This window comes from Eucalyptus grandis, chromosome 3 (assembly GCF_016545825.1).
Source record: "Eucalyptus grandis isolate ANBG69807.140 chromosome 3, ASM1654582v1, whole genome shotgun sequence".
Lineage (NCBI taxonomy): Eukaryota > Viridiplantae > Streptophyta > Magnoliopsida > Myrtales > Myrtaceae > Eucalyptus > Eucalyptus grandis.
In genome coordinates, this window is record NC_052614.1 from 53944123 (window position 1) to 53968001 (window position 23879).

The 23879-nt window shown below is 38.6% G+C and overlaps 2 protein-coding genes across 2 annotated transcripts; one reads left to right on the forward strand and one right to left on the reverse strand.

Annotated features, from left to right (window-relative positions):
- Positions 1-2057: 2057 nt before the first annotated feature.
- Positions 2058-3532, reverse strand: LOC104437772 (E3 ubiquitin-protein ligase ATL42). The gene has a single exon (XM_010050798.2). It carries the CDS (start codon positions 3424-3426, stop codon positions 2161-2163), a length of 1266 nt encoding a protein of 421 aa, XP_010049100.2. The 5' UTR covers positions 3427-3532; the 3' UTR covers positions 2058-2160.
- Positions 3533-8927: 5395 nt separating this feature from the next.
- Positions 8928-11171, forward strand: LOC104439921 (subtilisin-like protease 4). The gene has a single exon (XM_018870248.2). The coding sequence runs from the start codon at positions 8928-8930 to the stop codon at positions 11169-11171; it is 2244 nt and encodes a 747-aa protein (XP_018725793.2).
- Positions 11172-23879: the final 12708 nt, after the last annotated feature.

Here is a 23879-nt window from a genome sequence, read left to right on the forward strand (position 1 = left end):
AAACAAGAAAAACTTGTTTCTTGTTTCCAGAACACTTTTTGAAGAAACAAAAGAACAAAAACATAAAATTTATTTCTTATTTCTTTTTCTTTTTTTCTTTGGCCGGTGACCACCGGAGTGTTGCCGGCCCACAGCAAGGCTCGGCTTGGCCTTGGCTAGGCGAGCTCGAGCTCGCGCTCGCCCCATCTGGCGAGGCCGAGCCTCGTGCGGCCACGACGAGGCTCGGCCTCCTTAGCTAGCATGAGGTCGGGCCTCACCGGGCTAGGGCAAGGCCGACCTCATGTCTCCTTGGCGAGGCCGAGCCTTACTAGGGCCAAAGGTTGGCCTCTCGGTGAGCTTTGCCGGAGCCTCGCTAGGCTAGGGGCGAGGCTTGGCGAGGCTTGGTCTTGCCAAATCTAGGTGAGGGTCGAGCCTCCCGGTGGCCCGGCGAGGCTCGTTGGGGCTAGGCTGGCCTTCGGCGAGCTCGCTGGACGTCGCCCAACCGGTCGCCGCCACCGAGAAAAAGAAAAATAAAAAATAAAAAAAGGAAAAATAAAATTAAAAGAAATAATAAAATTATACAAGTTTACCAAACGTGTTTTTGTTTTTTTTTTTTTCTATTCTAGGAACATAAATTTGTACAATTACCAAACGCATTTTCTACTCAAAAATTATTTTTCAGAACAGAAATAATTTTTTCTATTTCTGTTTCTTGAAACAATTTTTGAACATAAACATTACCAAATGCACCCTTAATTGTCGATGGAAGTGATGGAAGTTAGATTTTGTAAACTATATGAAAATGAAATAGATAACCTCAGGTACTAACATAACGGTGATATTAGTTGAGCGACGCGTTATTATTATTATTATTATTACCATTGTGTTGATTAATGGCTCGAAGTTAATTTTAATTGCAAGGAAACCCGACCCTTAGTAGGAAAGCCCAATTTGATCTCCTTGTCAACAGGATCGCCGGTGATGCGTAGTAAGGCAATTAATTCCCCTTAAGATTTCTTTCCCTTATCAAAGTTAAAGTCTCCACGTGGGCGTCAAAGAAGAGCTCATGGTTTTCTAGATATAAATATCCAGTGGTCAATTTTGATATCTAGCGCATTGTGAGTGCGCTTTCGATATGCGTGAACTTCGCGAGACATACAGAAAGCATGGAGAGCCATCATCCAAGAGAGTTCAAAATTGACGAGCAATTTTATTAATATTTTTGCTAATTATAATAGAACTACTTTCTTCGATCTCTTTTCATGAAGTAAGTATATTGCTGAATCGCATAATTATGCTGTGTTTAAATTTTATTTCTGTATTTCATTTCTTGCTCAAGTGGTTTCATTTGTTCATGCCTCCGTGTTAGTCGTGTCGAATCATCTTTATTATTGATCAGACTAATCAACTATTGGTCGACTTAGGTTAACTACAAAGACATACTAAGATGTCACAATCTGAGCCTATCGTCAGACATCTCTTTGGAAACCAGAAAAATGATTGGATTACGGACCCTATTTGATCCAAGTAAATTGGCTTGAATGTTGGTTATGAATGTTCTTAATGATAAACAAGCACGGCAGACGTAACGTAAGCACAAGAATCATTACATATCACAAACATCAGATGCAGTCACCCTGCAAAAAGTCAACTTCAATGATGTATATGTGTGCAAGAATATATTACCATCTTGTAATCTCATGTCTTTAGGCACGCGATTTCCTATTGCCGTTCTTTGTCAGACAGTGACAAAAACTTAATTATCTCGAAAGCTATGAAATTGTCGGATCTCTATCTTTTCTAATGTTGCACGGCCCGCCTACTGCATCACCTAATCTTGTCTTGTTTCAAACTTGCATTTGTTTTATCAAGTCGGTTCTAGGCCTGGCCGTCTTGGTCAAAAACGAAACTTTAGTCTATTTGCAACTATAGCGTTTAAATATAACAAGAAAAGGATATAAAACCATCATATTCCATTTTCATGTGCAGAAGTACAGCCCAGGAATAGTATCTAGTTGGAGGTTTTTATGATAATATAACATTTGGGATTTTGGCAGAAATGCAAAATGTAGATAATCTAAGAAACCATGCGCAGTTTATAGCTTGAATTTCAGGATGATCTGATGTATGAGTCACAAATGCTTAATAATGCATAACATCCGACAAATTGGCAATAAGAAATTACAAAATATTTTCGACGTTGGATCTGTGAGCTGTCTCCTCTGCCTCTCGCGAGTCTCTTTCTTGACCGGCGAACCATTGAACCGTTCGGCGTACCATCGGCAACCAAAGCTGTCTCATTCTCTCTTCCCTTCCATTATTATTTCCTAGAACTTCTCTGTTTCTGTGATTCGAACTGAATGTGAACCTTGAAAGGTTGACGATTTCGGACATGGATCGTTTCTCAGTAGGATTGTTCATCAGCTTTGATGAATTCTCTCCAGGATTGGCAAGCACGTTGCTTGAACTAGCGGTTGCACCAACCTTGGACTGAAACAACCTCTTCCTCTCTATGTCATTTTTAATCTTGGCCAAGTTTTTGTTTGCCGTAAAGTCGCCATTGAAATATCCGCTCCGAGCTTCTGAGTCTGCGAATCTGCTGCTTGAAAAGACATCAATCATTTCGGAGTTCAAGAAGAGCAAGTCTGAAGAATTGACGTCGCTCCACCGGTTCTTGGTAACTACATCAGAGACGATGATCTTGTGCTTGAACTTGTGGAGTAGCTTCTGATCGCTCCCACAGTCTCCACTCTCCTCATTCAGGCATTCTTCTCCATAATTCAGTTCCCTTTCTGAATACAGGAAGCTGATTCTGTCACCGTATCGAGACGACCCGTGGTCGTTATCTGCTTCTCTCTGCACGCTGAGCTCGAGATCTGCATCCTCCAACAAATTCGAGGGAATACGCTGCGGGAATCTCAGGCTCAACGAATGAGCGAAGCTTGTGAGGTCCCCAGGATTGAACTTGTATCGGCAGAGCGGGCAGCTAGAGTGGCTCTTGAGCCACTGGTCTATGCAGTTCGAGTGGAACGCATGCTTGCACCGCGGCAACAGGCGCAGGGTCTCCGAGTCCTCGAATCTGTTGATGCAAACTGCACACTCCAGGCCTTCTTTGGAGCCCCTCAGCGAGGAGAACCTGAAGAGAGGGAGCGAGTCGATGGCTTTCTGGTCGATCCCGGAGAACCGGGGCATCGACTCATTTAGGCCTGGATCGTTTTGGCTGTCGAGAAATGAAGGACCGGCCGGGGTTCGGTGACAGAATTTCGCATACGCGAGGACGAGGAATGTTAGAGAAAACATCATAGCAAGTACACCGACGATGACTACCATGCTAGGATGTACGGGATGGATCACAGCTGGGTCAGGGTCAGAGCTTGTTCTGTTTTGGGCTCTGGCATGTTGCAACAAGAGAAAAATACCCAAAAAAGCTCCCAAGTTCTTCTTCATGGAAGTTGTGTTTTTCTTGGATATTCCTCTGTCTCAGCTTCAAAAAATTAGAGCATATGCACAGAATCTAATTAGATCCCAGTTTATGCTCAAAAGTAGCTATTATAGGTATGAATTTTGTCATGTACGACTCAATTTAATTAATTTATTTATTGGTCTTATTAGTTTTGTAGTTCATGTCATGTCTTGATTCGTCGTCCTTTTTCCGTCTTATTTTTGGTATGCACATGAACAGGGCTTTTGGAAAATGCAATTTTTGTCCTAAGTAGAGAACCTGAAGTTCCTTAACCTTTTAGGATTCTGGCCTTCTTTGATTTGTTTCTACATGATTTAGAACATTTTGTATTTCTCAATTGATTGGTGGTCAAATACGGTACCCAAGACTCTTGTCGTTGAAAGATGCCCACATCTTTAGCATTTAAATGCCAAGACAACAAGAGTTGATAATGCTTTAGTCCTTATCAGCGGTCTAATACATCTCTTAGGCTCTCGACAAAATACAAGGTTAAAATAACGATAAGAAATTACAAGGAAAAAACAACGAAATTTGTTATTCAATGTCTCTGGAAATGGATGACTGCGTGTAATGGATGCTCCCTTCACGACATCTCGACTGCATTAAATCAATCATATTTAGGTCACGTCAAATGTATATAAATCTTAATGTTGGTAAATGTATCTCATGTTTTATAAGCAACTAGACATTGACAGGCATTTATTAGAAAAAAAGAAGCAAGTGATAAAAATCAAAGTATTTATTTATCGGTAGTTTTTGTGGGAATGTAAATATGTAAAAGAAAAAATAAAATTTTATTATCTAAGAACACACACACGAATAAACTCAATAAAAGGAACATAATATTGATGTTCAAACTCTGATATAAAGGAGACAATACAATATTTGGCAAAACTTTCAAGTCTCTACAAGATTTTTAAGCGGCTAAATTGATTTGTGTCTTGGCTAAATATTTAGCATTAAAATTGCATAGAAAATTAGGGATCAATTTGGCCTTAACAAAAAATATTTTTGCGTCACCTCGGTATTAATATCATTTGCATCTACTAAGTTGTATTTTCTATTTTATTTTCCCTTATCTTATCCTATTTGCAAATATCTATAAAAAAAAAAAAAAAAAAAAAAAAAAAGCCCACGGGGGCTAGGCCTTCGTGCTCAGTCCCCCTTCTTCTTCTTCTTCTTCTTTTCCCCCAGGCGGGCCCAAGGCCCAGCCTTATTTCCCTTTCGGCCCGGCCCGGCCTCTCTCTTCCCCTCCTTCCTCCTTCCTCCTTCCTTCCTTCCTCTTCCCTGCAACTCGCGCGCTGGAGGCAGAACAGGGTAGACCGACAAGGGAGGGGGCGCCCCATCAATGCCGCCGGACGGTGCAGCGTGAAATCCGGCGAGAAACTCGGACTGATGGGACGCTTTTTTAATACGGAGCAGGCCTTCGCGGCTGAGGGGATGCCGGTTCGGCCGCACCGAGGACCGGCGGCCGGACCACCTCCGTCAACCGGCCTCCTTGGCCTATAAATAGGGCATTTGAGAGCCAAGGAAAGGGGCACAAAAACGCAGCGAGCTCAGAGGACTTCCCCGGAAAGACATCAGGGGAGGCCCGAGAGTGAGCACACGAAGAGAGAAGCTTGAGATCTGAGGGAGAGGGAGCTCGAGCAGAGACTGAGAGTGAGTGACAAGGTGAAGTCGCCGGTCGCCAGCATGCCTTGTTCCCGTACACGAACGAGGCGGACAGACGCAGCCGGATGTATCCAGCTCGTCTGCCGTCCGACGTCTTCAAGCCAGGTAAGGAACGCCGTCGACGGGCCCCCCTTTTCTTTCCTTTCCTTTGGTTCTCCGTTTCCAGCCCGCCGGACGGGGGTACCGTTGCCCGGTTCGAGCGAGGCCCGACCTCATTTATGTGCGAAATGTGGTCGCAAGGTTTCGGGTGTCGTCGGCTTTGAATCACGGCCTGAATTCGAGCTCGTTGTCCTCATCTCTAACCCCCATCTGCCGATGCACCCTATGGCTGCGTTTGACAGTCAGGATAAAATTCATGATAGGATATGATTTATCATATCCTATGTTTGGTGCTTGCTCAGGACAGGATAAAGTCGGATATAAATGGGATATAGACAGGATAAAATTATCCCATGGGGGAGATGGGATAAAGGTGGATAGGATTTCTAATGTCCATACCAGGAAAGTTATTTCTCTCGAATAACAAACTTATTAAATTAATAAAATTGAAATGATATTTCACTATAAATAATATTTGAATTATAATTTAAGAAATTAAAAATAAAAAAATCATTTTTAATTAATCTTATTTTAATTTATATATTCAATTTTAATTCTATCTTATAATAAACATTCAATCTATAAATTAAATATTTATATTTATTATATATTTTAGGTATTTTTGTATTTTAGGTATGTTAGTACATTTTACTATTTGATAAAATTTTATTAAATAATGATGAAAGGGGAAAAATAAATAATAAAGAAAATAATATAAAAAAGAGGAAAAATAAAATAAAAATAAATTAAAGAATAGTGTTACGAGAGATTTTCAACATCTCCGTTTATAAACATTTAAGTTCATTTATAATGATATGCCAATTATATTTTAAAAAAAATGTACATGATATGATGAAAACATATCCGACTTTAATATTGCGATTCACCAAACAATGGACAGGATATAAAAAAATCCCAGGATTTCATATCCTATCCTATCCAAATCTTATCCCGATTAGAAATCCAGACGACCAAACATAGCCTATGTGTTTTGATGAAATGCCCAGTTGAGATGGTGAGCGTTCATTGGATTGGAAAAAATGAAAAATAAGTAAATTTTTAAAGAAAAAAAGTGGAGTACTAAAACTGAGTTAGGAATTTCAGAATATTCAAGGAGAAAGTCCTTGCACATTTATAGATTAAGAATATGTTTGCTTAGATTTTCTATGTAAGGGAAGTTAAAAGAATGGATGCGTAGACTCTTCAACGTGGACAAGAGTTGCCACCCAACCATCATCCTCGTCCCCACTACCATTGAACTTACGATAGTCCATTTTCGATGTTTGCTCCAACATTTCTACCCAATCACCGATCCAAGAATGACAATTCTAGAAGTAAAAATTCAATGAGTTGCATAAGGATTAAAATTTGATCACTCAAGAAGAAATTCAAGTGGTGAGTTTTAAGAATGTGACTGTTTCTGTGGGTAAATATAATCAATCACATATAATTGTGAAGATTATCATTAGTCTTAGTGTTTCGAGATTGATTATAATGGTTTCTTGTCATGCATCTCTATATAGACAAAAAAGGAACGGCAGTCACTTGTGTTGATGAAGATAATGTTAGAAGTTGGAAATACTATTAATTTGGGAAAAAAAGGAGAAGACTTGTGATGATAAGTTACATATGGAGTTTCCAATGGATCATCGTCCTAAAACTATTCGAATCTTCATATACATGTAAATTTCTATAAGTATTAAACTTTTAAGATTTTCTTTTTCTCACAAGCACAAGCGAACGGCCATTTTGCCAATGTGTATACATGGACAGATTGTTCTGTGCCTAAAAATGTGAAGTTCCTTTTTTGTGCTAGCTTGGTAAGTTTTACTAAGTGTAAGTAAATCCACAATAGATTGAATTTGGCTACAATAATGCACAATTCACTTGGACTAAACAAAATACCAAATCGATTTTATAAAATCCACAGTTCTAGGACGCCAAAAAGTTTTTTACAGCATGATTTTATAGCTCAACAACATTCAAAATTAACCTAGCAACTCATATCCGACACAATCTTAAATTACAGTTTCACATAGAAATTTTTCTTCGATTAAAAGAATCAAGGTTTGGAATTCTTCCTAAGCACTTCGAAGAGACGCTGATTCGGCATATTGAGATGTCCAATTGTTGAAGTTCTTGCCATTCGTTTTCAGGTCTTCTCGTTGATTAAGAATTGATTTTTGGGAAATGTCCATACTGGTTGAATTTTAGTCAATTCTCCTTGCCCAAACAAGGCCAAGATATTCATATGACTAGGATTAAGCATTTAAAACATCAATAACGTTGGTTCGACATGTTGAGATGTCCAATTGTTTAAGTTCTTGCCATTTGTTTCCGGTTCTTCCGGTTGATTAAGCATTCATTTTTGGGAAATGTCCATTTTGGTTGAGTTTTAGTCAATTTTTGCACCCCAAACAAGACCATGATATCCATATGACTGGGATTAAGCTTTTTTTTTTTTTTTTTTTTTTTTTTCGGTCAGTGGATTGAGCATTTAAAACATTAAAGATTTTGATTCGGCTTGTTGAGATGTCCAATTGTTGAAGTTCTTCCCATTTGTTTACGGGTCTTCTTGTTGATTAAGGATTGATTTTTGCGAAATGTCCATTTTGGTGGAGTTCTAGTCAATTCTCCTTCCCCAAACAAGACTACGATATTTATATGACTAGGATTAAAAATTTAAAACATCAATGATGATGATTCGGCATGTTGAGATGCCCAATTGTTAAAGTTCTTGCCATTAGTTTCTGCGTCATCTTGTTGATTAAGCATTGATTGTGGAGAAATGTCCAATTTGGTTGAGTTTTAGTCAATTCTCCTTCCCCAGACAAGACCTCGATATTCATATGACTACGCTTAAGCATTTGAAACATCAACTGATGTCTTCTTGACTAATAGCTGAATTTGCTCTTGATGCTGATTGGTAACCACTAATTGTTCTGATTATGCACTGCACACGTCCTTCTTCAAAACTGCCTATTACTACTAGATTAAAGCGAATTGGCACACAACAATCATATCTGAGAAATTTATCTGCATCAAAACATAAAATATATTGCTCCAATCTCATGAGGCAGATGGCGGCATTGAGCTGATATTCCTTCATCAATTAGATTAGGGGTAATTTATTGTGGTAATTTCTTGCACCATCTGCAGATTTTGCAAATTCATATGTAAAACGTGCTTGGTGGTATCATTAAAGAAATGTCAAGTGAGCGCTGTAACTAGTACAAGGGATTAGTTAACAATGGGCGTGCAAGTGATAATCTTCACTTTGATCTATCTTTGCCGGTTTTTCAGGCGGTTCTGTTTAAAATCCTGATTTAGAAGGGAGAATCTGATGACAAAATAATCACGAGAACAGGTTCAAAGCTACAAGTAATATCATGGTCCTACTCCGCGTATGCTCATCAGTGCAACAACCTCCACCATATGCAAGCTATCAAGAGGAGAGGAACACGAAGAATTAAGATCATCCTATTAAAAGAGAATCCTTCAAGCCAACTTTTCCCGCAACTCCTACGTTTAGATGGTCAAACGATAATGCTCTTAAAGGAACTGCAAGAATTAGACACACAGACTGATCGGATATGCCCAAGCTGACCATACCTCCATCCCAGCTTCTGTATAAATAGACGCTCCCGTTAGTCGCCAAACACAAATCTCACCATTTCCAATATACTCGAATCCGCATTCTAGAATAACACCACCAATGGCTTTCGCTCATCTCCTCTGCCTAATCGTCTTGCTTTCCAGTCTGCAGTTTTGTCTTGCCAATGGCCAATCATCTCCAACTCGATCACAGACCAGTGACTTACAAACCTACATTGTCCACGTGACTCCCCCTGATGGCCAGCGCCTTTCTGAGTTGAAGGATCTCGAATCCTGGTATTACTCGTTTTTGCCCACAGATTCTACCACCTCAAGGAACGAGAGGCGCCTGCTTTACTCTTACCAGAATGTGATGACCGGCTTTGCAGCAAGACTGACTCCTGATGAAGTCGCCACAATGCAGGATAAGCCTGGATTTGTAGCAGCTCACCCTGAGCAAATATATAGCCTCCAGACAACGCACAGCCCCCAGTTTTTGGGCTTGCCACTGAATCAGGGATCTTCCAATAGTTCCACCATGGGAAAAGGAATAATCATTGGAATCATGGATACTGGTGTAACCCCGGACCATACTTCATTCAGCGGAGATGGAATGCCGCCCCCGCCAGCCAAATGGAAAGGGAGGTGTGACTTCAAGCCTTCCCAATGTAATAACAAGTTAATAGGTGCCAAGACCTTCGACAGCTCGGCTAAGAAAAATGTGACCATGCCTCCGATTGACGATGACGGACATGGCACTCACACGGCCAGCACTGCAGCTGGCGCTTCTGTGCAACAAGCCAATACGCTCCGGATGGCTGAAGGCACGGCAGTTGGCATGGCTCCATATGCTCACTTGGCGATCTATAAAGTGTGCTCTACAGATTGTTTTCTGGGCGACATACTTGCTGGACTTGATGCAGCCCTCGCAGATGGCGTTGACGTAATCTCCATCTCGCTTGGTGGTGGCTCTGCTCCATTTTATATGGATGGCATCGCGGTAGCCACTTTTGCAGCCGTTCAGAGAGGTGTCTTCGTGAGCTGCTCTGCTGGGAATTCCGGTCCTTTCTCAGAGTCGCTATCGAACGAGGCTCCATGGATTCTCACCGTCGGGGCGAGCACCATCGATAGAAACATTGTCTCCAATGTAAAACTCGGAAATGGAGAGGAATATGAAGGTGAGACAATATATCAACCCTCCTTCCCTTCAACTTTACTGCCACTTGTGTATCCTGGAATCGATGGTACGGAAGGGTCCATATACTGTGTCCCCGGACAATTAAAAAGCAGTCAAGTAGAAGGGAAGATTGTCTTGTGTGAAAGAGGGTTCGTCGGCCGCTATTTCCAAGCGATTGAGGTGAAAAGAGCAGGTGGGGCTGGTATGATTATGATGAACCAAGAAATCGATGGATTCAGTACCTTGGCCGATGCTTATGTCCTCCCTGCGTCTCATGTTAGCTACTTCGCTGGTAATAAGATCAAAGCCTACATCAATGCGACTAGAACTCCTACTGCTACCATCATGTTCAAAGGAACAGTGTTTGGAAACCCGACCGCTCCTGCGCTCACTTCTTTCTCTTCGAGAGGCCCGAGCTTGATTAGCCCGGGAATTCTAAAGCCAGACATTATTGGTCCTGGCGTGAACATATTAGCAGCATGGCCGTTTCCCATCAGAAATGACACAAAAGCAAAGTATTACTTTAATATTATTTCTGGCACTTCCATGTCTTGCCCCCACCTCAGTGGCATCGCGGCTTTGATAAAGGGCATTCATCCAGACTGGTCTCCAGCAGCAATCAAATCGGCTATCATGACGACGGCTAAGCAGCTGAACGTCAAGCAAAACCCAATCTTGGACGAAAGGCTTCAACCGGCGGATGTCTTTGCCATTGGAGCAGGCCATGTCGATCCTGAAAAGGCCATTGACCCAGGATTCATTTATGACATGCATCCCGACGATTACATTCCTTATCTCTGTGGTCTGGGATACACCGACAAGCAGGTGGCTACAATTGTTCACAAACCAGTCAAATGTTCGGGAGTATCTAGCATTCCCGAGGGAGAGCTGAACTACCCCTCATTTTCGGTCAACCTCGGACCTCCACAGACTTTTACTAGGACTGTGACTAATGTCGGAACGGACTATTCGCCTTATGTTGTCACGGTCGTTCCTCCACAGGGTGTGCATGTCACCGTGAAGCCTAACAAACTCACCTTCTCAAAATTGAACCAGAAAGCAACGTATTCAATCACACTCAGCCGTGCCAATTCCACTCAGGATGTTGCCAAATTCACCCAAGGATTTCTGAGGTGGGATTCCAAGAAGTACTCTGTCAGGAGTCCAATTTCGGTTAAGTTTAATTAAGGAGCAGTTGCGAGCAGAAATAAAGTGATAATTAGCTTGATGGCCGGTACTTTCGTCTGACCACGGTCTTGTGATTATAAAGAACGTGGATATGTTATCTAATTTCCCTTTGTCTGTGTAAAAAAATTGATGGAAATGGATTTGTTACATTACTACTACTTATTAGTGTGCTATTAGAAAAGCATAATGTCGTCTTCATCTGGACCTAAAAGCGATGTCTACTCAGACAGTTTCGTGTTGATCATCTACATTATCTATCTCTTACAGTAGAGACTCTAGCCAGTGAGACAATGAAGAAGATAACGGACTCTAATGCTCCAACTTGGAATGTTATTCACAATAAATAGGACCATCCTCTCGGTGGAAATTGGGTATTATTTGAGTCTTCAGTTTTGATAAAAAAAAATTGACGGCTTCTTTTTCTCAGGAGTTCTTCTAATTGTCCGGTCTCTACTGGTTGTAGTTCATTCTTTATCACCATGATATACCTTCAAATTTGGTAAGTGAGGGAAAGCAACGATGACTGCTGCTGGATCACTCATCAATGGGTACTGATGTGGATTATCTAGTTAATGTTTGCACTTTAAATTGGCAATTTTTATCATGGTTATCTGTACTTGCTAGCAACTTTGCATGATCAAACAAGAGGACGGAATAGTTTACAGCAAAGGAACTTGATAGAGCTATAAGAAAAGAGTTCTTTTCTTAACTCAACTGTAGATTCTAGAAGTTTTGGCGTTCACCCGGCGACCCTCGTTGGCCATGATGAAACCGCCACTTATTATTAGACGAGGCATATTTAATATAACACATGACGAAATCATGCAAGAAACCTGTAGGATTCTCATATACTAGGTCATTATAATGAATGACTATATCCATTAAGAGGCACCCCAGATGCTCGCTTGAACATGATGCGTGTGAGCAGAAACGGGCATGGACAAAAATTGCAGACAAATTCGACGGTGATCGCTCTCTCTCTCATCTCGATGTCTCCCTTTTATAATTTCCTTTTTCCCTTCAAATAAGATAAACGCCCATCAAGTATCCTCAAGTTGACGAAAATATTTGAAAAGGTATACTTGGGAGTGTCATGTCATAAAGTTCACTTATAACTCAACATAACCTTTTGAGATCGAAGGTCAAATAGCAATTGTATAATTTGTCACAAATATACTACACCGAGCAATTTGAATTTAATTTGAGACGTCATATATACGTGTCAACGAGGTAATTTCAAAATGCATCTCTCTAATTTCAATTTGATGATGTCCGCATCATCAAATTGTGGCTAGAAATCAATGCCACACTTAACCTAGAAAGGACGAGTTCCTTTCTTTTTCATGTTGAGAGTGCTAAAATCGCTTGTATATTTTCGCCACGAGAAACAAAAAACAGAACATTGAGAGCTGCAAATGTTATCTACAAAGTGGTCCCCGTTTGGTGGATATCTACAATGAAAATTGAAGCCACAGACGAAGATTAAATTACTAGAGAGAGAGGGAGAGGGAGAGGGAAGAGAGAGAGAGAGAGAGAGAGAGCTTTTTACGACACCGAAACATATCCTTCGCTACAAAAAGATCATGTTTACACTGATGAGACTGTTAAGCTATTTTTAAATAACACCTAAACATTGCGGACATATAGTAATTTTATAATTCTCAGATATTCAAAAACAGCAAAAATTTGAGGGAAAAGAATTAAAATAGAAAAGAGAGAGGGAGAGAGAGAGAAAGAGACAATAGACCATCTTCATCGACTTTGCCCGTCTAAAAAAAGAAACCCAGCTGTCGTTTGTCGACGCGGATGGATTTTAACTTACTTCGGTTTAAATTAATCTCTCTCTTGAGGAGACATTAGCAAAAAGGGACAGGAGAGAAAAACAGATTGTGGAATCTTAGACATTTTGGGTCATGACCGGCTTGTTTATTTGACAATATTCGCAAGAGGACGAAATATTGGCGGACGAACTCCATTTTTTAACTCCTGAAAAAAAATCTATTTGTTTGGTACATTTTAATAACATCTATGTGATTCGATCGAAAAAGTTTCGGAGAGATTAAAGGAGCTATTTATATACGGTTTCATCTTTAAAAAAAAATCTATCTAAACTTGCCCATATCCACCGTAACATTGTTTGCAAGATAAATATACAATATTCACAAGATATCAAGATGTTTTGTCTTGATAATGTTATGAAATATTGATAAAAAGAGTTTCTTAGATTCCAATCTCAAAATGATAATATTCTTCATAGTTCTTGTCCTGAAACTTACCAACTAAATAGTCAAGCAGGCCGTAAACGTAGGCATATCTAGACATTATATGCACTCTTCAAATTTTAGCCTTTTGTCTAGAACAACTCCGAGACAGACAAGGTAGTGCAATATGCTTTCAAAGTAGTAAATCGATCTTATTAGGCAACAACTCCAAGACAACTTCCTCAGGACAAGATAAAAGAATTTTTTTTGGATAAGTGAAGCTCGCACAAATTTAAACTCTTTGGAAATACCATGATAAATTACAAACACAAGCGTATGATCGCGACATTCTGTAAATATTCAAATATCAAAATCCGCATTACATTATGGCTTAAATAATGCTGATTGATCATAGTTAGCATGTATAGAGGATAAAAATTCATTAATGAACTAACTTGTCTCCTTGCGCATACCATGCGGATTTCCTATGAAATGATACTGATGGGCAAAATTTGAAGTAGAATACCAGTGACAAGCATATTACGGGCTTCCTTTACTTTATTGATGTGACCAAACTGAAGTCACATAGACAGGTGCAAAGTGTTTCAAAATCACATTAGGAATAGATTAACCTTATATTTGGGAGGCTATGAAACATATGTACATAATGCACTTTAATGCCATTAAGTGGCGTATCTAAACAATGGCAAACTAACGTGTTAAGTTCCAAGAACTCTCATGCTATCCCTCTCTTATAAATTGATGTATCCATTCGTACTTTGATTTTTTTTTTTTTTTTGGGTCAAGACATACTCTGAAGTTGACAAATTCCAAATTCGATGTATTTTATAGAATGAACCATTCGCAACTCACATACATATATTACCAAATTCAAATAATTGAAGAGCACATCCAAATATGTCTAGACTTCCATAAACACGCAGAAGTTGACCAAGTACATCCCCATGGCATAGTCATAGCGAGTCATAATTACATAGATTTAAGACATGCTAATACTTATCGAGCCAAGAGGAACTTAATGATGGCATTAAGTTGTTGACATCTTGTGGCCTAATTATTGTTTATTAGGTGTGGCCATGAAAGTGCCATGAAATCCGTATGGCAATCTCTAAGGCAACCTTATCCTCGCCACTGGCTCGCCTTCGAAATCCTTCACATCAATTATGTGAACCTACGAGCATGGAGCATTTCAAACAGATTGATAAATGGCAAGCTGAGTATGTATTAATGCATCCCCATAAACTTTTACTATGGATTTGCTCAAAGAGATTTAACATCATTCGTGAGAATTTGGATTTCATGGTCTTTCATGATCATTTCAAGTTTTTTTTTTAAATAATCATATATAGAAAATAAACTTTCAAGTCTCTACAAGATTTGTAAGTGATTAAATTGATTTGTGTCGACACTTAAGTTTTGGCTAAATATTTAGGATTAAAATTGCATAGAAAATTAGGGATCAATTTGGCCTTAACAAAAAGATTTTTTGCATCGCCTCGGTATTAATATCATTTGCATCTACTAAGTTGTATTTTCTATTTTATTTTCCCTTCTATTATCCTATTTGCAAATATCTATTTTTTTTATAAAAAAAAGAAGCCCACGGGGCCTAGGCCTTCGTGCTCACTTTCTTCCTCTTTTCTCCCATGCAGGCCCTAAGCCCAGCCTTATTTCCCTTTCGGTCCGGCCCCGCCTCCCTCCTTCCTTCTTTCCTCTTCCCTGCAACTCGCGCGCAGGACACCGTACCGAGGCGGGACAGGGTAGACCGACGAGGGAGGGGGCGCCCCCATCAATGCCGCCGGACGGAGCAGCGTGAAATCCGGCGAGAAACCCGGACGGATGGGACGCATTTTTAATACCGAGCAGGCCTTCGCGGCTAAAGGGAATGCCGGTTCGGCCGCAGCAAGGCCGGTTGGCGCGCCGAGGACCGGCGGCCGGTCCACCTCCGTCGACCGGCCTCCTTGGCCTATAAATAGGGCATTTGAGAGCCGAGGAAAGGAGCACAAAAACGCCGCGAGCTCGGAGGACTTCCCCGGAAGGACATCAGGGGAGGCCCGAGGCCCGAGAGTGAGCACACGAAGAGAGAAGCTTGAGATCTGAGGCAGAGGGAGCTCGAGCTGAGACTGAGAGTGAGTGACAAGGTGAAGTCGCCGGTCGCCGGTCGCCGGCCGCCGGCATGCCTTGTTCTCGTCGAAGCTGCGGTAGGTCCCGCTTTTGTTGAGTTGGTGTCGGTTCCCTGAGGATCTTGGCTCGGGAACGAACGAGGCGGACGGAAGCAGCGGGATCTATCTAGCTCGTCCGCCGTCCGACGTCTTTGAGCCAGGTAGGGAACCCCGTCGACGGCCCCCCCTTTTCTTTCCTTTCCTTTTATTCTCCGTTTCGGGCCCGTCGGATCGGGCTCCCGTTGCCCGGTCCGAGCGAGTCCCGACCTCATTTATGTACGAAATGCGGTCGCAAGGTTTCGGGTGTCGTCGGCTTTGAATCACGGCCTGAATTCGAGCTCGTTGTCTTCATCTCTAACCCCCATCTGCCGATGCACCCTATGTGTTTTGATGAATTCCCCGGTTGAGATGTATGCATTCATTCTTGGTTTCCTATCCGTTCTTGGTGTTCGTGGTTTGTCGAATACATTTCGGTAGATCTCCACATACATCTTTTGCTCGATCTGCCTCGTTTCATGGTTATCATCGGCATGCATCATGGTTCCACTAGCGGTTGGTTCTTGGCCGGCGAGGTTAAGAGTGTGGCGTTTGAACCGGCGGTCATCGGGGAAGGTGAGGTCGGCAGTCGTTCGCCCATTTCCTGTAGAAGAATGAGCCACTCAAGAGACGCAAGGAGAGAGGTAAAGAAAAGAAAAAGAAAAAAAAAAAAAACAAGAGGAGGAGGGGAATTAATTTTTTTTATTTTTTAAATTTATAGAAAGGGTCTATCTGTTGTCTCTTGGTCCATGGATTACAAAAGGTGGGGTTTACTCTTTCCTAGTGTGACAACGTCTAGAGAGATAGGAGAAAGAGAGTGAAAAAATAAAGACAAAGGACCTTATCAAAAAAAATAAAAGACAAGGGTGGGGAAAGCTCACCTCCAGCCCCCAGAGGCTCGACCCGGGTAGGTCGGGCCGGATCGCAATCAGGCCGGCTTGCTGGTCTGCCGACCAGGGTCAGCTTTTGTTTTTATTGTTATTTTAATTAAAAATCCGATTTTTTTTCAAAAAATCAGAAAAATCCCAAAAGATTTACATTTTTCAAAAAATCAGAAAAAGCTCAAAAGATGGTTTTAATTCTTCACAAATATATGAAAAATCCTTGAAATTTTTTTTAAAAAAAACTCATGGTTTAAATAAAATTATTTATTGGAATGTCATTAATTGATTAATTAGTGTAATTAAGTCATTAATATTAATTTTTCTGATTGTGTAGGAGTAAAATATTTCTCCTAATATTTTACATGGATTTCTAGTCAATCAATCTCAAATTGATTAGTAGTGATTCTATTTAAAATTGATTTGTAAGTAAAAAAAACGTGGACCAAAAGTTGTGAATTAGTAGACTGAGGAGAGTTCGGGCTAAGCTTAATACTTAGCAAGCTATTAGTATCTACACGCGCCCGTGTGTAGGGTGCCGGAAAGGGAGGTTGTAGGGTGCCGGAAAGGGAGGTTGCGACAAGCTGAAAGACAAATTGATATTTCATTTATTCTACTCTCTCCATCAATAATTAGATAGTTGTAAAATATATATTAATCGAAGTGCTAAAATAAAAACATGTGCGTGAGATTGCAAAGGAAAGCATTTATAGTAGTTATTAGTTAGGAACAAAAGTAGTGGATAAAAAATTGGGTTTAGGATCCTCTAAAGGTGGAGTTGAAATAAAAATCACCAAAAAACAGATGGTGTTAAAACAAAACTCAATGGAATATAGAGACCTTGGATATTGGAGGAGAAAATTATCCAAAAAATTCTTAAATTTATTTTATGATAGTGAATTCAATTCGAAACTTTTTACTTTGACCAATTTAGTTACAATAATTTTAAGGATTTGTCAATGTAATTCTTTCGACTAATTTTGGCTAAAAATCGTTAACATGTTATGGTTGTCACTAATATAGATAAGTTTGCAATTATTTCATTAAATTTCCCCCCCCTCCTTTTTTTTTATTTTTATTTTTGTATATCCCTCCACCAATTGCTGGCCTTGTGGATGAGACGAGGGCCACAATGCAACACAACAAGGCAAGGTAAGGCGAGGTGACATGAGGTGAAGCGACATGAAGCAAGACGCCCTTGCCTAGATCTAGTGAAGGCTGTGATGTCCACTAGATCTAGGCGAGTCCGATGACCTCCATCCTCCACTGATCACAACGATGGTTGGTGGAGGAAAATTGGCAAAATAGAGAAAAAAAAGTTGTAGGAATAAAAATACAAGGAAAAAAATTGATTACAAAAATGTCTACATCAGTGTCGGCTATATCAAGTGAGATGGTTGACGTCAACGTCATTAATTTTCGAGACTAAAATCGGCTGGTAATATTATATTAACATATAGTCAAAAGGTTTAGAAGTAAATTTGCCAAATTGAAAATTTTTGGAATAAATCAGCCACTATACAATAGATCTAAGGATGTTTTGGACAATTATCCTATTTTACGTGTCATTCTTAATCCAACTCACATGGCTTACACTTGAGAATGGTTGTTGAGATATTCCACGTTGTTTGACTGTGAGGTTTATATGTTTTTTGCTTATGTGTGGTCTCATTTTACCTATTAATTTAAAATTTTGGATTATCTAATAACATTAAATTAGAATATGTGCAATTTCAATGAGTGATTGTTTGCTCTTTTATACATGTGACCTCCCTACATTTGGGTTAAATTTTCTAAAAGTCAAGATGGAAAGAGGATTTGATATACACCCAAAACATTTCGTGTCCAAACCAATTATCTTGCTCATTTTAATTTTCTTACTTATTTTTCGCTTGCCTCACTTTCCCCTCATTTTAATATTGAACTCTAGTACTTTCCTCCTTTAAGTTTAATATAATCTATAGTACTTTTTTAATTGTTCGTTTATTTTCCGCACATTAGTTTATTGTGATCCACCAGAGCTCATTTTTTGTCCTTGATGTTGGAATTTGGGATTTCAGTATACCTCTCATTCCGTATATGGTTATCTACTAATTGTGCAGCACATTTTAGGACAAGCATTTCTCATATTTTTTAGGGTTAATACCTGAAAAACCCCAAACTGGTACACTTGTGACAAATTTACCTCAAACTATTTTTTTTTACCATAAAAAACTCCAAACTGGTACATTTGTGACAAATTTACCCCGACTAACTATAAAAAACCTTAAACTGGTACATTTATACAAATTTACCCAAAACTAATTTATTCGACCATAAAAAATTCCGAAATGATAAATTTGTGACAAATATACCCTCCACTAAATTAGATTAATATCACCAAAAAAATCACAAAAATTGTAAATTATGACAAATGGAGCATAAAATCCCAAATTGGTATATCAATCAACTGTCACGTGTTATTTAACTTAATATTTTAACGGTAAAATTTAACAAAAACTAATTGAGGGTAAATTTGTCACAAGTGTATCGATTTGGGGTAAATTTGTCAAAGGCATATCAGTTTAAGGTTTTTTGTGGTCAAAAAAATAGTTTATGGTAAATTTGTCACAAATGTACCAGTTTGGGATTTTTCAGGGTATTAACTCTATTTTTTAAGTGTCAATCCTTGTATTTATTATGATTTCAGCTTTTTGAAAATTGGAATCATTCCGACGGGCCGACGGAAGAGAGAAATGCTGTGTGTAGATATTAGTCAACAAAATCATCTAGGTATAGATTGTTTTTAATAACAAAAATATCTCAATTCTTTTTTTTTTTACGAGATAAACTCGATTAAAATCAGGAAACCTATTTTCAAAGTCACTGATTTTCCACGAAATAGACAACTGCTGAGGCTTCTTGTTTTCCCAAACATCATGGTTCATTAAATTTCGAATTTACTCATTGCGAAACATTCAAAACCCTTTGATCGGATGTAATATATTTTTAAATATTTTTCTCAGTTTAAGCTTTTTTCCTAAAAAAAGAGATGAATCTTTTTGATCGATACAAGTACACAAGATGCGTCATTTTCTCCCTAAAAGACAGCCTGACATATTATCCAAAGAGCCATGGATTTTCACTTTTCGGATGGCCAAAATGCTAAGGTTCTTGTACGAGGTACCCATCCAATCAATCCTAAATTTATTTACAAATATCAATTCCGTCTCAAATTTTGTAATTTTATCAATTTAATTTTAAACATTTATGCGAAATTTTAATGTATTCATTCTGATAAATGCTTAGAACTAGAGAATACCATGTTAGTTGCAGTAGATATATTATCTCACAATAGGCGAACCTTTGTTTAAATCTTTAAGGGACTACCTTTTAACTGTTAATTGCTCGGAAATTTGGATCAGAGCATAAGGATGCTCAAAGATGTCAAGATTCTCTAACTTAGTAGAACCGCATTTCTTAGATGATTCTAATTAAATAGGCCTAGCAAAAATACTAAATGACATGCATCCCAAAGTGAATCTAGCCCTAATGACGTGCGTATGACATTTTTCTTTTTCCTAAAAGAATGCATTTTATCATAAATAATAAAACTAATTTAACCCATGACATTTTTTTTGTAAGAAGAAAATGTTTTGGAGAGATATGGAGAGAATTTGCATAAGCACATATTTTACTTGAAGAGACTCTGCCCCAAACATTACACCATCTTTATTTTTTTATAGGCATTAACAAGTTACAAAAAATAAAGACCAAGCTCACGGGTCTTGGAACACATAGAGGTTCTAGGATTCTCGGTTGGGAATTATTCTAGATGATATGAGGTGCCGGAGGACAAGTATTGCTCGAGAGATTCGCTGGGATTAAATTCGGTCAAGGAAAACCTGCACTAATAAAAATTTGCATAATCAATCAAATCAATTTCCCTCATTTTTTTTTTCATTTTTTCCTTTTATTTGTTCCAATGCAATTTTTATTTTCTTTATTTTCCTAGATTTGCTAAAAATAGGTGTCAACAGCATTAACAAGTTACAAAAAATAAAGACCAAGCTCACGGGTCTTGGAACACATTTTCTCGGTTACATTGACCTATGTTACAATAACTTTTGTTATAGGTCTATCTACCATCTTGAGAGTTAGAGTCATAGTTTGAATCATCAAAATTATGTCTTGCCAGCTATTCCTCCTCATAGCGTTGTTCCATTCCAATATCAACGAGAGGACTATCAGGATATTATGAGAGGATCCCTTTTGTGAGATCAGGGTATTCCACATACTTTGATTGCTTGAATCAGGTTTTTCTTCATGAATCCTGGAGGGTCTTGGAGTGTCAGCAGGCATGACTGGTTGGGGCTAGTTTATTGTTTAGGCATAATGGGAGATTGTGCTGGGATTCATTTCGAGAGATAAGGACAAAGGTCCTTGATCATAGGGATATTGACAAAAAAAAACCTCCCCATGGGGCATAGAATGCATGAGCGTAGGATTTTTGAGAGGATTGTGCGGGATCATCCATGTCTACCATTTCTTGTTCTTGTGATGGAGGTGTCCTTACTTGATTCTATGCTTAATTGAATTCCTCAAGTGCTTGTCTGGCTTCAGAGATAAGACCATAGTGGTCCCATGGGATAGGTGTAAAGTAATCTCATACTTCTTCAAGAATGGTTTGATTTTCTTGGCATATGACTTTTTGCAGTTGTCTGTAGTTGTATTCGACAGATCCGACGTGGTTAGGAAATGATATGTAAATACGGGCTTCTTGATGATGTGATAGAGGCTTATAGGTGGTGGTCTCTATTCCTTCCGGTGCATTGGTAAGAGTACTATTATGTCGCACAAAAGTCCATGGTCGGACGAAAACACAACTTTATGTGTTTTTGTTTTTGACTGGGGGAGTAGTTCTCAGTTCTTATAGAAAGAGGCATTTCCAGTAAATAGGAGGATAAAACCAATTAAGCACAATCAAGAGGTTCTTGTCACTTTCACTCTCTTTATTATGCCGAAGTGCAATCAGTTTGTTTAACTTGACAATACATTTTCTAGTGAGAAATTCAATGGCTATTGAGTACTATTAGTTAAGTACTAAAACAATTATCGAAGCTGATCAAGGAAATCATCTTCTTTCTAGATTAATGGATAAATAATTAAGCCTCCATGGAATCTGAATAAATCTATATGGTGTTGCCACATGAGGTTATCAAGGTTTTTTTGTGAGGCCATCATTTTGAATCTATTCAATGATTTCATAAGGATATTCCAGGCTTGACCAATTTTGTAGTCTTTCAACTTGTACTTTTCTTTTTGATGAAACGCATGCCTAAAAATGTACATGTTGATTTTTGATGGTGCATTTGGTCAGGAGAGAAAATCGGCAAGAACATTTTTCTTTCCTACAATATGCTTGGTTTCAAAAGAATATTTTGAAAACCATTTAGCCTATCGAAGTAGCTGAGAATGGGGAATCTACTTCTATTTGAATTTGGTCATCTGGGGAAAAAAATGTCATATCTAATTCCACTAGGAAATTATTGCCAATAAAATGGCATTCAAATTTTTTTATTCAATTTTTTACTATCAATGTTTTATTGAAAGTAGAATGATAATACATTTCAACCTGAGAAAATTTTTCATTCTTGTAAGCATAAATGTTTTGCTTACTTTCAATTTCTTGAAACAATATGGTTAACCAATATTCGTGACTAGCATCGGTCTAGAGGATTCTCTTGCTAGTTGATAGTATTTGCAATGGAGGAAGATTTTGCATCACTTCTTTTAGTTCTGCAACCGCTTTGGTTTGAATTTTGTTTCAATGCAGATGATTTTAATTCCTATGTGCCAAATTTTCACACCCATCATGAATACTTAAAACCAAATAGAAATTAAATCACCAAAATCCTAAGTAAGATGCTAAAATGAGTTTGTAAAGTAGGGCCATTTGGTATTTTCAATGTAAAATTTTTCTTTGAGGTTAAATAATGATATTTGCAAAAACAGACGTAAGTTGTTATTAGATTAAAAAAATGAGGTTTTTGTTTGTAGTTTCTTTTGTTTTATTCCTCCACTCTTCCCCTAGAATTTCAAAAGCTGCATTAATTTGGCTCTGAGTTCTTACTGCCTATATTTTCGCCGGAATACACGTGATATAGAAAGTTGAAGATTGACCCAAAATCTTATTTTCACATCCTTTAAAGATGAGGGTAGTGAATAATGTGGGAGCTTAAGATTTTTTAAAAAATGGGTCTAAATAGGTGATTGCCTTAATCTAATAGTTTTCCCATTGCCCACTGACTGACTTCTTTCTTGTCCCTTTCTTTTTAAAAAAAAAAAAGCACTCTTAGCCTTACCTAGGAAAAACCACGATTTAAAATGTATTAAAATCATGAAAATACATATAAAACCAACAAAACAAAAACATTTGCAAAAGGGAGAAAACTTAGGAAGACAATTCAATATGCTAATGATGATCCTGAGACTATGATTCTGACTGGAAATATATATTTATATCCCTCAGGACATATTTTTGAGTTGGCTTGGGCACAAGGGTCCCATGAAATCCATGGGGCACCCTTTGAGGCAATGCGATTTTGGAGACTAGCTCACCTTCAAAATTCTTCCCATCAATTATGTGCACCTGCAAAAAAGAAGTAATAATGATAAAAAATAATGAATTATGACAAGTCACACCTATAATTATGTGCAAAGCTAGTAAATTGATTCACTTCTTTTCCCCCTGGGGGGGTGTGTTGGGGAGATTTATACTACTGTATAATACTGAGAGCTAAAAGTAATACAATTCGATGTAGGCGTTCATTGGATTGGAAAAAAAAAGAAGTAAATTTTTTAAAGAAAAAAGTGGAGTACTAAAAATGAGCTAGGAATTTCAGAATATTCAAGAAACGGAGAAAGTCCTTGCACATTTATAGATTAAGGTTATGTTTGGTTAGATTTTCTATGTAAGGGGAGTTGAAAGAATAGATACATAAAACTCACTTGAGTGGCATGAGACTCTTCAATGTGGACAATGCGATTTTGGAGACTAGCTCACCTTCTCCTATTAATTTGGGAAAAAAAAGGAGAAGATTTATGATGATAAGTTACATATGGAGTTTCCAATGGATCATTGTCCTAAAACTATTCGAATCTTCATATACATGTAAATTTCTTTACATATTAAACTTTTGAAGTTTTTTTTTTCTCACAAGCACAAGCGAACGGCCTTTATTTTGTCAATGTGTATACATGGGCATACTGTTCTGTGCCTAAAAATGCGGAGTTCCTTTTCCGTGCTAGCTTGGTAAGTTTTAATAAGTGGAAGTAGATCCACAATAGATTGAATCTAGCTGCAATAATACACAACAAACTTCGAAATTTCACTTGGACTAAACAAAATACCAAATCGATTTTATA